This window comes from Camelina sativa, chromosome 17, assembly GCF_000633955.1.
Source record: "Camelina sativa cultivar DH55 chromosome 17, Cs, whole genome shotgun sequence".
In the NCBI taxonomy this organism is placed as follows: domain Eukaryota; kingdom Viridiplantae; phylum Streptophyta; class Magnoliopsida; order Brassicales; family Brassicaceae; genus Camelina; species Camelina sativa.
The window spans coordinates 28238364-28251588 of NC_025701.1; the positions used below are offsets into that span (position 1 = coordinate 28238364).

At 32.0% G+C, this 13225-nt stretch overlaps 1 protein-coding gene across 3 annotated transcripts in view; it reads right to left on the reverse strand.

Annotated features, from left to right (window-relative positions):
* LOC104758211 (probable serine/threonine-protein kinase WNK7) overlaps nt 12188–13225 on the reverse strand; it is a 7826-nt gene continuing 6788 nt past the window's right edge. The window contains exons 8-9 of one of the 3 annotated variants that reach the window (XM_010481045.1): nt 13064–13217; nt 12188–12963 (exon numbers count right to left, since the gene is read on the reverse strand). In XM_010481045.1, coding sequence (XP_010479347.1) covers nt 12440–12963; nt 13064–13217 — 678 coding nt within the window. In that variant the 3' untranslated portion in view covers nt 12188–12439. The remainder of the gene's footprint in view (nt 12964–13063; nt 13218–13225) is intronic. The other 2 variants (XM_019238778.1, XM_010481046.2) reach the window with 2 other exon arrangements.

Below are 13225 nucleotides of genomic sequence, written 5' to 3' on the forward strand. Positions count from 1 at the left end.
TCCTTAAACTAAACAATTAACCATATTTTAATCAATTTTTATACTTTGAAAAATAATATTGATTCGTAAGTAAATATTGCCGGTTTACAACAGAAACTTAGATGAAAAATTATCTCCTTTTTAATAAATGAGAAGTACACAACATAGTTTTTGTAGACTTTATATTTTTAATAAATGGTTATAAATGATTACAAATAGGTTATAGATAGGTTATAGATTAATCCATATATTAATATGAATGGTTACACCTAAATATTTGGGATATTATAAACTGATAATTGATATATTAATGGTAACAAATAAAATAATAGATATTCAAAACTGTATTTTTGGAAGATTTTAGTCATATATCACGTTGTTTCCAAAGATCTTTAAACACAATATTACAAATTTATTTTCCACAGATTTTATCGATAGACCACAACGTTAACCAAAGATAGATTACGAAATTGATAGATTGATTGGTTACAAGTTAAATATTGGGTTAAAAGATAGATTATGAAATAAAATTTAACCAGTGTTATAGCACGGGTACTTATCTAGAATCATTAACAATATAAAACTTACAAAATAGATATTTTTAAGCCTTCATATTTAGCATGTGATTTTATTGCATAATGTTTTATCCAAAAAAACTTTTAAAAACAATAACATAAATTATATTTTATATAAAAAATATAATATAAATAAAATGAATTTCAACTCGTGCTCTAGCATGGGTTTTAATCTAGTACTTGTATATGAGCTTAACAAAAAAGAGGTTTTGGAAAAATTCTTTGACCAAAAAAAAAGAAAGAAGAGGTAATTACACTTAAAATATCAAAAAGGTTGATAGTGTGGGTAATTAACTTAGAAAATGGTTGACATTACTAGGCAAGATAGATTAATGCTCAAAAGAGCTTAACATAGAGATCAAAACTGAAAATTATAATAATATAATTTATTAAAGATATTTAAATTCAATTTTAGATTTTATCAAAGTACAAACATAAATTGATACGAATTACAATTTATTCTCATAATATATAGAGGAATTCCTAATAATATCAAACTTTAATGTTTCCAAAAAGACAACTAATTTGTTTATTTCTCCAAGAATACCATAAAATTATTATTTTTCCAAAAAATAGCACAAACACAAAATAATTTTTAAGGGTGTGGATTTTTTTTTTTACCTTTTTAACTCAAAAGGTGAAATTTCCATAAATGGTTGCACAATTAAAAAAGTTGAAGAGGTTGAAAAAAATATTCAACCAATTTACACCATGTGAGTTGAAAATGTTGAAAAACTATTATGAGATTACAAATAGTTTGTGCAAATGGTTGCACTTGTTCAACTTATAAAGAAAAAAATGAACAAATTATAAAGGAAAATTGTTCAACTTGTTCAATCACATTTTTGTAATCATTCAACGTAAGGCTACAAATGGTTGCACTTGCATTTTACAGGCCCACTTAGCTGGATTTAGAATGGGGTTCCCCGGTTTAGTTAATCTTCAAAATTATTCGGTTTATTTTTGGTTTAGGTAGGTATGTTGTGGGTGCTAATTCCCGCATCAACAGATTCTGTTGGATCGGGTTCATGGCTCCATTTTGTTATTGGTTCTGCTGGATTGGCTTGCCAGATCCATTTTGATATTGAATCTGCTGGATCGGGTTCACGACTCCATTTTGATATTGATTCTGCTGGATCAGGGTTCACGGCTGGATCATTCATAACTTACTGTGATATGTCTTTGTTGACATCGTTCGAACCTTGGAGAGATGCAGCTGCTCCATACTCAGTGGACCAACCAATCTTTTGCGTCTGTTGAGGGATTTGTTTTTACTCAAGATATATACAGTGTTTCTACACAACAACAACGACAACAACACATTTGATGTGGAATTTATATTATTGGTATGTGGAAAAACCCTAGTTCAATGATTCCTTGTCATGAAAGAAACAATTTTTTTTGTTCCTGAAGATGAATGGCCACATTCTTTCTAGTGAGTCCTTGGATCTTCATTCCTTGCAAACAGTCGAGAAGCACCTTTGGATTAGCTTCTGCGTTTTGATCCAAAACACGATTAGAAAAAAAAACATAAACAATCAAGATATATATATTTAAAGACTAGAGATTAAGAAGAGTTTGATTACGTACTTTCAATACCACCATTAATTTCGATGGCTTCAAGAAACTTCTTGTGAATATCGTTGGTCCATGTCATCCGCTATTTCCGTGTCCTTTTCCATACTCTCTTATCGATGATTTCTACGCTGTCACCATTGTTAGAATCGTCGGTCTGAACTAATTCTTTCTCTTCAGCCCTCACATACAAGGTTTCTTGGCTGCCTTGTTTATGCTTTGTTCGCCTTTATCTTGGTTAATGGTTTTGGAATAGTAGTTTTGTTGGGCTATATCGTTGATCTGAACCGGATTAAATAGAAATGGTTGAGTTGCTTTGGTCCACGTCATCCATGGTCTCGTTTCCACTATCTCTTCTTTCTTACTGATGTTTCGTTCGCCACTGTCTTGGTTTCTTGTTTTGAGATAGTGGTTGTGCTGGTCAAAAACATTGATCTGAACTGGTTGGATTTATCTGCTCCATGTTATTAATGGTCTTTTTGCCCCGCTCCCTTCTTTCTTATCGATGTTTTGCTCGCCATTATCTTGGTTTATGGTTTTAGAATAGTTGTTGTATTGGTCTAAAACATTGACCTCAACGAAATCTACTTGAACCGGTTGAATCTCTCCCGTCCATCGTCCCTTTGCCGCTCCCTCTATATTCATATCGATGTTTTGCTCGCCATTATCTTGGTTTATGGTTATGGAATACTCGTTGCGTTGGTCTAAAACATTAAACATTTTAATTCTGTTTTCATAAGGCTTTTATAAGTTTTTTCTAAGGTTTTTATAAGACATTTACAAAGTTTTTATAAGATTTTTATAAGAGTTTTATAAAATTTTTATAAGATTTTTATAATGTTTTTGTCAGGTTTTGATAAGATTTTTATAAGGTTTCTATAAGGCTTTTATAAGATTTTTATAAGGTCCTACTTATAAAAACTTTATAAATATCTTATAAATATTTATAAATCGTTTAAAACCTTATAAAAGCTTTGCACATTTTTTCAGTGGAAAATATTTTGGCGGGAAAATATGTCAGAAATTGTTTTGGTGGAAAATTTTTTATTTATTTTGTTGACTAAAATATTTTTCAATTCGGAATAAATAGGTCAATAAAAATTAAAGTAGCAAAAATGAAAATGTTCAAAAGGGGATATTTTTGAAAAGGAGTATCTCAAAAAGGGTATTTCTAACAAATTCTCAATAATAATTAACTTGATAAATGAATTATTTACGTGGTTTGTCATTTTATTTTGATGTATTCTCTATTTTTAAGTAAAAATGTGCTTCATTTTATTTTATTTTATTTTTATTTTAATTACATTGTTTAACACTTATTCACGACTATTTACCTAATATATTAAATTTTATTATCTTTAAAATGTTTTAAATTCTCTAGAAAAAAATAATGTTAGCTTGGTATCTCATATTTTCATTAAGTAATACCATAAGTTTAACTTATATTCAGAATAAATAATATATATGAGAGAAATTCTCATAAATACCACTAAAAATAATTTTTTTCGAAGTACCAGTATTAATTTTATTTGCCAAAAGTAAAATATCTTGTGACTCACACAAGAAATTAAAAGTCACATATATTTTATTCTCTCAAAACCTTGAATTTTTCAATAAAGCAAAGAATCTCCCAAAATAAAGCAGCCAAGTAAAGGATGTGAAAAAAAAAAAATGACAGCTTAAGTAAAAGAGAAGGCCATATCACATATATGGTAAATTTGGATAATTGAGTTGAAGATCCGGTGCATAGATGTCAGAGGCTTTTCCAGGCTCTTCGTTGTTCATAGAGTAATTACACTGAGGAGAAGACTGATATTGCTGTTGTTGAGGCTGGCAGGGTTGATTGTCAAAATAGGACACACGAGGCAGAGAAGGACTGGTTATGAACTGGTTTTTGTCCACTGTCAAATAACCATTTTGATACCGATCATTCTGCTGGCTCGGGTTCACGGTTCCATTTTGATATTGATCTTTCTGCTAGCTCGGGTTCACGGCTCTATTTTGGTATTAGTACTGCTGGTTTGGGTTCACAGCTCCAATTTGATATTGCTTCTGCTGGATTGGGTTCACGGCTCCATTTAGATATTGATTCTGCTTGATCGGGTTCACAACTCCATTTTGATAGTGATTCTGCTGGTTCGTGTTCACAGCTCCAATTTGATATTGATTTTGTTTGATCGGGTTCAAAGCTCCATTTTGATATTTGTTGAACCTAGGTAGGACTCACACAATGAATTTGTTTAGGGGGAAAACAAATTCACTTCACAAATCTCTCTCAATAACAAGATTCAAAGCTTGAATATAAAGGAGTTGAAATTTCTTGAGGAACAAGGTTTTCTCTCAATTTAAGAACTAGGGTTTTTTGTATAATTTTAGGATGATCATTACATGGAGGAGGAATCTCTCTATTAATATGAAGACCTAGATTACAAGATAAGTCTACTTTTCTTAAATCTCAGATTGAATATAAGTTAAAATTCTCTTTTTGCAAGTGAGGTCGGACTCGGAGGTGGTCCTTGAGGTCAGTCTGGCGACTTCGTCGGACCCCTGTTTAGTTAATCTTCAAAATTGTTCGGTTTATCCTTGGTTTAGGTCGGTATGTCGTGGGTGCTAATTTCCGCACTACCCATATTGATTCTGTTGGATCAGGTTCACGGCTCCATATTTATATTGGTTCTGCTGGATTGGCTTCCCGGATCCATTTTGATATTGAGTCTGCTGGAGCGGGTTCACGACTCCATTTTGATAGTGATTCTGCTGGATCGGGGTCACGGCTGGACATTTTATAACGTACTGTTATACGGCTTTGTTGACATTGTTCGAACCTTGGAGAGATGGAGCTGCTCCATACTTAGTGGACCAACCAATCTTTTACGTCTGTTGAGAGATTTATTTTTCCTCAGGTTTCTACACAACAAAACAGTTGATGTGGAATTTGTATTATTGGTATGTGAAAAAACCCTAGTTTAATGATTCCTTGTCATGATTGTAGAAACTGAGTTTCACACAATGAATTTGTTTAAAGGGGGAAACAAATTTAATAACACTTTCTCTCTAAGAAATCGGATTAAAGCTAACAAGGAAAAAGTAAATCTCTTGAAGAACAAGCTAGGGTTTGCACAAGAATAAAGATGAATTTAGGGTTTTTGTATTAATTGCTGGATGATTTACAATGAGGGAGTATCCCCTTATTTATATTTTGCCTTAGATTACAAAATATATCTATTTTCCTAATCAGCTTGACCGTGATTAGGAAAATTTCTTCTTCTTTATTAGGTCAGCCGCCGGGTGACCTGAAAGGTCGGCGTCCTGCGTCTGAACTGGGCTTTTGACTTCACTGGGCCTTCATTCAAAGGTTGAATTCATCTCTATGTCCGAAATCCCGGTTTAGATAATTGATTTAATTATTGGTTTATACCGGTATGTTGGGGGTGCCAATCCCCGCACCAACAATGATAGAAACAATTTTTTTTTGTACCTGTAGATGACTGGCCACATTGTGACTAGTGAGTCCTTGGATCTTCATTCCTTGCAAACAGTCGAGAAGCACCTTTGGATTAGCTTCTGCGTTTCGATCCAAAACACGATTAGAACAAAAACATAAACAATCAAGATATATATATATATATATATATATATATATATTTAAAGACTAGAGATTAAGAAGAGTTTGATTACATACTTTCAATACCACCATTAATTTCGATGGCTTCAAGAAACTTCTTGTGAAGATCGTTGGTCCATGTCATGCGCTGTTTCCGTGTCCTTTTCCATACTCTCTTATCGATGATTTCTACGCTGTCACCATTGTTAGAATCATCGGTCTGAACTAATTCTTTCTCTTTAGCCCTCATACAATGTTTCTTGGCTGCCTTGTTAATGCTTTGTTCGCCTTTATCTTGGTTTATGGTTTTGGAATAGTAGTTTTGTTGGGCTAAATCGTTGATCTGAACTGAATTAATTTGAAATGGTTGAGTTGCTTTGGTCCACGTCATCCATGGTCTCGTTTCCATGATCTCTTCTTTCTTACCGATGTTTCGTTATCAATGGTCTCTTTGCCCCGCTCCCTTCTTTCTTATGGATGTTTTTGTTCGCCTTTATCTTGGTTTATGGTTTTGGAATAGTTGTTGTGTTAACATTGACCTGAACGAGATCTACTTGAACCGGTTGAATCTCTCCCGTCCATGGTCCCTTTGCCGCTCCCTCTATATTCTCACCGACGTTTTCCTCGCCATTATCTTGGTTTACGGGTATGGAATACTCGTTGCGTTGGTCTAAAACATTAAGACATTTTAATTAGGTTTTTATAAGATTTTTATAAGACATTTACAAAGTTTTCTATGATTTTTATAAGATTTTTATAAGGTTTTTATAAGATTTTTATAAGATTTTCATAAGAATTTTTATAAGACTTCTATAAGGTTTCTATAAAATCTCTACTTAAAAAAACTTTATACATGTCTTAAAGATATTTATAAGTCGTTTAAAACCTTATAAAAGCCTTATAAATTTTTTGCGGCAATAAACTTTTTGGCGGGAGTATATGTTGGAAACTTTTTGGTGGGAAAATTTTGTTGACTAAAATATTTTTAATTCGGGGTAAAATACTTATTAAAAATTAAACAAGGACAAAAATGAAGATGGCCAAAAAGGGATATTTTTGAAAAGAGTATCTCAAAAATGATATTTCTAACAAGTTCTCAATAATAATTTAACTTGATAAATAAATTATTGACATGGTTTGTCATTTTATTTTGACGTATTTTCTATTTTTGAGTAAAAATATGCTAAATTTTATTTATTTTATTTTTAGTTTTATTATTAATTACATTGTTTAACTCTTATTCACGATTATTTACCTAATATATATAATTTTATTATCTTTAAAATGTTTTAAATTCTCTAGAAATAAAACTAATGTTAGCTTGGTATCTCATATTTTCATTAAGTAAAACCATAAATTTAACTTATATTCATAATAAATAACTTATATGAGATAAATTCTTATAAATACCACTAAAATGATTTTTTTCGAAGTGCCATTATTAATTTTATTTTTCAGAAGTACCATTAAAATATGTTTTCCATAAATATCACAAAATCAAAACTAAGTTTTCAACATTCAAAGCTAAACTCTAAATCCTAAATACTAAATCCTAAATACTAAATCCTACCCCTTAAAAACTATATACCCTAAATCAGAAATAGTCAACCCAATCAAAAAAAATTAACTAAATTCTACATTGTTGAATTTTTTCTTTTTGTGTGCTTGTGATATTTTTGAAAATAAAATAAAACTTTGATGAAATTTTGGGGGAAAAAAAGTTGTTATTTTTGTAGAAAAAAACTGTGGTAAGGAATTCTTCTATTTTGAATAAGTTGAATTGACACATATACAAATCCAATAATGATATAACTTTAATAATAAAACAATACAAATCAATGTTTCAAAGATTAAAAAAGGAAAAATACTTATGTTCACCTCTTCATTTTCAACCAATTAGAATCTTCTATACATTATTTCATTTAAAATATAAATCAAAATTAAATTAAAAGCAAAACAAATTAAGGAAACAAATTATGTATACTTTTAATTAAAGAAAGTTAAATATTGGCTTGGTTTAGATTTTATCATTTAAACGAAATTATGTGTCGGTTTGAGTTTACAAATAAGGTGATTAGGGTTTGGATTTTACAATTAAAACAAAATTATATGTCGGTTTGAGTTTACAAATAAAGTGGTTAGGGTTTAGATTTTATAATTAAAACGAAATTATATGTCGGTTTGGATTTACAAATGAAGTGGTTAAAGTTTAAACATATCAATTAAAGCAAAATTATATGTCGGTTTGGGCTTTGATATATCATGGTTTTTGTGGTTTTTAACCATGATATAAGGAGTCTTTTGATCTGTTTTTAGGTTCTTTGAGAGTCTTTTCAGGTTTTTTAGGATTTTGGCACGGATGAAGCAAAGTGAAGCAAATTGGATCATTTTTGGAACATTGAACAGAAGAAATCAACTTGGAATCAATCAAGAGTGATGGTGTCGATCGATACCCCTGTTTGCCGACTCAAGACCCAAGTTTTGGAAGATTTACAAAAGTTGCCCAAAGTTTTTCATAATTGCAAGACTAGTCCCTGATGTGTTTTAGGACATATATATAGTGTTTTTAGGTTTGAGAAACCCTTAAGTTTTATTCTAGCAAGTTTTATTTTCTGCAACCTTGAGAGATTTTTGAGAGCTTTGGGAGAGACGGATCTGAATTCTTTTGTAGAGAGAAGATTCCTAAACTCCTTATTTACTCTTTCAATTTCTATTGCATATTATTCAGAATTATGTTTTGTTTTTCATTGAATATGTCTGAGTAGTTTGATTGTTAGGTTCAGAGTTTTTTATAGGGTTTTTATGAATTATTAGATCTATTTATTTAGGATTCATTATCTTTCTAGATCTTCATCATAGATTGTTCTTCATATTAATTATTGATTGATCACCTAGAATTAATAACTTAGGAAAATAAATTGATATGAGAATATAATTGATTTTCTTGATTAAACCATTGATGAGCAAAATTACTTTCTGCAAAGAGATTTGATTTAGTAATTTTGTGAACAATCTAAACTTGTTTTTAAAGCTGATTTTTAACCTTGAATTTTACAAAGAGATTTGGATTTTCTGGTTTTAAATTTAGATAATATTTGCAGTGAGAACTGATTTATTTTACAAAAGTGTTTAGAGTTCTAGATCTGATCTTAATTGCTTGAATCCTATTTATTTATTTATTTAATATTTTGTAATTTCCTGAGAAATTCCCTAGGCCTAGCTTTTTAATCCTTTGAATTTTCACAAGCTTTTATTTAATATTTTGCATTGTTTATTTAAATTCAAATTAATTTGTTTAGCTTAATTATAAAACTCTATAATTTATTGTGTAGAATTGAGTCCTTGTGGAATTCGACCCCTAAATACTGCAGTGATCTTTTAATTTGAGAGAGTAGCTCTAGGGTTTAATTTGAGCATATCAGGTTTACAAATAAGATTGTTAGGGTTTAGATTTTACAATTAGAACGAAATTATATATCGGTTTGGGTTTAAAAATGAGATAGTAAGAGTTTAGATTTTACAATTAGAATGAAATTATATGTCGGTTTGTGTTTATAAATGAGATGGTTAGGGTTTAGATTTTACAATTAGAATGAAATAATATATCGGTTTGGGTTTATAAAAGAGCGGTTTGAGTTTTTAATTTTATACTCCCTCTGTTTCATAATAAGTGTCATTTTGACACTTTACACACAAATTAAGAAAATATATTTAAATATCTCTTATACCCTTAAAATTGATATTGACTCTTGATATTCTTCAATGAATATGAGGTTAAAGTTGGAAATTTATGCTTAATATTACATTGAAAATCTAAAATGACATTTAATTTGAAACAAAAAAATCAGGCCAAAATGACACTCTTTGTGAAACAGAGGGAGTAATAATGTAGAAAGATTTTGTTTTCTTATTTTATAAGTAGGTGACTGAATAGGTTCTTAAATATTATGACATGTCAGATTTTCATTGGTTAAAATAAGGAGAGGTGAACATAGGGGTTCACCTTAGACCATTCCCATCGGTAATACCATGAAATGGGGGTCAAATTTTAACAATATTAATATTTTAATATAATTGATTTATTTAGAAATGTAAACTATTAAAAAATAAACATCTGGCAGATGAGGGTTTGGGTGTGTCTTAATGTGTTTGTACAGAGACATTATCACACTCTCTCACCTATTTTTCTTAATTTTTCTTTTTCTTTTAAATTAGAAGACATTCAACAAATATGACTGTCCTTAGGGTGAACCAAAGAATTATTTTAAAAGAAAGTATTTGTTTTAGAGATTGACTAATAGAATGTTTTAGAAAAAAGATTGTATGATTCATATATTCGCTAACACATATTCACCATCTACGATGTGAGATATATTTTAAGTTTTACTCTCACTTTTAAAATATATTTTAAAGTAAAATTATAATTCTGGGCGCTTGTGGTCGAGTGGTAGGGAGCGGGACTAAGATGTTACTACGTTTCAGGTCCGATTCCCCTGCTACACAAAACTAAGTCACATTTTCCTAGACACTAACGGTCCATTTTAATACTCAGAGAAACTGAGTCACATTTTTGTGACACTCTTACATAAATATGAGCCTATCTAACGGTCCATTTGAATACCTAGAAAGAGGCTTCTATTTCCACGGGAGAATCTCCCAATATCACTTTGCAAGACTCGTCAGCTTCTTTGTAAAGAGAACCATTGGCATTTTTATTCTAGAAACATCACAGGTTAAATCAGAGATGAAATTACAACTGGGTTAAGGTTGAAATTAGATGCATTACCTTTAGCCTGAAGCTCTTCATAGTTTGACTGAGAGTGAACGTAGCATACGTAGATGATAATAGTTTGTGGGAATGATCCTTCCATTTCGCTACAAGCATTCCAAGAATAGCAACACTAGCTTCTAGGTTCAAGTGGTTCCAGCAAAAAATGTTTTTAGCCAGAGACCAGATAGCAATTGCAGCAGCTTCCTTGGCTAAAACAGGATTTCCTACAACAACGGTGACAGATTACAAACTCTATTTTGAGAAGAGAAGAGGGAAGAAGAATAAATTCAAGGTTTTGTTGTATAATAAATTCCAATACTACTACTATTCCTTACCTCTTCTCTTGCGGATGTAGCAGGGAATGTAAGCTGCAACAGGATCTCAAATGAAGGAGGTGGAATGAGTTGCTGTCCCTTCCAAACAGGAGCACTTACAAGTTCGGTGTGAGCCCCTGGTTTGGCCAAAATTCTGAAAAGAAAATTGCAAGAACAAAGAAACAGATGATTGTTGTGCATATATATATATACCAGAGGAGGTGACAAAAAAAACTTTAGACTTACTTGTGAACCAACTGCAAGATGAGAACCCTTGAGCGACGGTTCCTGCTATTGACTAGTGGTAACAAGGTATACACCCATAGCCCCATACATACAAGCCTACATGTACACTATATTGGGAGGCCTGTCCACGTTTTGCTAACATTGAAGATATAAATAAAGGTCACATAAAACAAGGCAAAAAAAATTCGACACTAGTCTAGTCGTGGTCCTAGTTCACATAATGGGAATCACGCGAACCTGAGCAGTCATCCAAACAGTAATGAGACTAGTGTCAAAGCGCTTTGTTTGATACCAACTCTGCGTATACCTCAGATACGGGGCTCCTATAGTCAAAGCATGAGGATTGCTACGCAGTGCCATTGCTAATGCATAAAATATCGTCACCTAATCGTAAGACAAAATGTATAACCTCATCTGGATAGGAGAATCCGCAACAACTGCCTCGCTCGTGAACGCTCAACCAAACTCCAAGGCATTCTAGCTATTTGGTTCGGAGGTTTCTATCCCTAGTATGTTTTCTTTTCCCTGTTTTTTCTTTTCGTTCTTGCTCGGAGTATGTTCAGCTCGGCTCTCGCTATCGTTGTTGTGGCACCTCTGTTTCTAAACTAATCCTATGTAATCGTCTAGTTGGAATACATAAAAGATAAAACCAGAAATTTTATTAATTAAAAAAAAAAAAAAACAAAATGTACAAGTTAGGTCAAACAAAAGATTGAGGAGTGTTTTCAATGGTTTTTTCAAAAAAAAACTACGTTAGAGTTGAGAATAATTTGTTCGCCAGACTCCCAATCCTCGCGATGAAGGTGAGACAGAGAATACGCAATATGACCATACGACCACGCCACGTAACAAAGCCAGCGAGTAGCTCATCTGGATATAGTTGTGTCTTGATCGAGTTGACTAACTCTGTGTAGACAGGTTCAGGAATATGAGATACCCTGTTGGGGAAGAAACAAATAAACAAAGCATTTTTCAACAGTTTATCAGATTCATTTGTTCTCGAAGTACTCCATTGAGGACGACCATGACTGAACCAAACTCTGCCTTAAACTTTCTTTCCCTGAAAAAGGGACTCGGATAGGACTAGAAAAAATAACATTCACAATTAGTTCTTTTTATATTTCTCTGTAAATTACTAATGTATATTGATGAACCGAAACAGTCACAATGCAGAACATTAGAAAATAATGTAAAATCCCAATTACCATAAGAAAATACTCTTTTTTTTATCTTGGAGCTATACTTGCAATGAAACAAGTAACAACAAAAGCTTTTTCTCTTTTGACCAAACTATAATAATAAAAAGATGGAAAAAGAGAAAAAAAGCAGAACAGAGGAATCCAAAACCAAAGTGTTTGTTCTCTTGTTGTTTACTTTACTCAACTTGGTGTTTCATCTTCTTCTCGAAAAATCTACTTTTTGTCTCCATTGTTGCTTCTTCTCTTTTCCTCGCAATCTCTTTCATCTCTTCTCTGAACCGTTCTTCTATCTTTTCTAGCTCTTCCTTTAACCTCTCATCTTCTTCTTCTTCCTCCAAGCTTCCTGGTTTCTCTACTTCTTGATCTTCTGTTTCCACAGCTATGGTCGGGTCTGCCTCGTCATCGGATCGTGGGCAGTAATCTGAGGACAAAGAGTGACTAATGGATTCACCAGCTTGAGAATTTGCACCGTTTTGATGATTGTCCTTGGAGCTCTGGTTCTGTAGCGGATGAATAAGATGATCGACCGTTACATCCGTTTTCCAACTCGGTATCAAACTGACAAGTAATACGTCAATCAGTTCCGCTATGAACTTTACGTTTTGATCCGTCAACTCGAGCTGTTCAACCATCTCACTCGATACATTAGAAGCAGTGTCACCTTCTTGAAAGAATAGGAAATGTATGTTCCTCACACGCCCTGAACTCAAGAAACAATTAAAACTCAATATGAGTATATGACATTTTTATAAACATTTTCATAAAATTTATTGTAACAAATAAACGCAAACGACACTAACCATTTTCATCGACTATACGTAGAATTAGCGAGACAGAGTTTTCATCATTTTCTTCACCTTTGAGGACAAAGAAGTTGCCTCGCTTTGCACGTCTAACCTCAACACACTTTGATCCTGAATTTTTGCTTGAAATAACAATAGGAAGGTTACTATCCTCGTCGA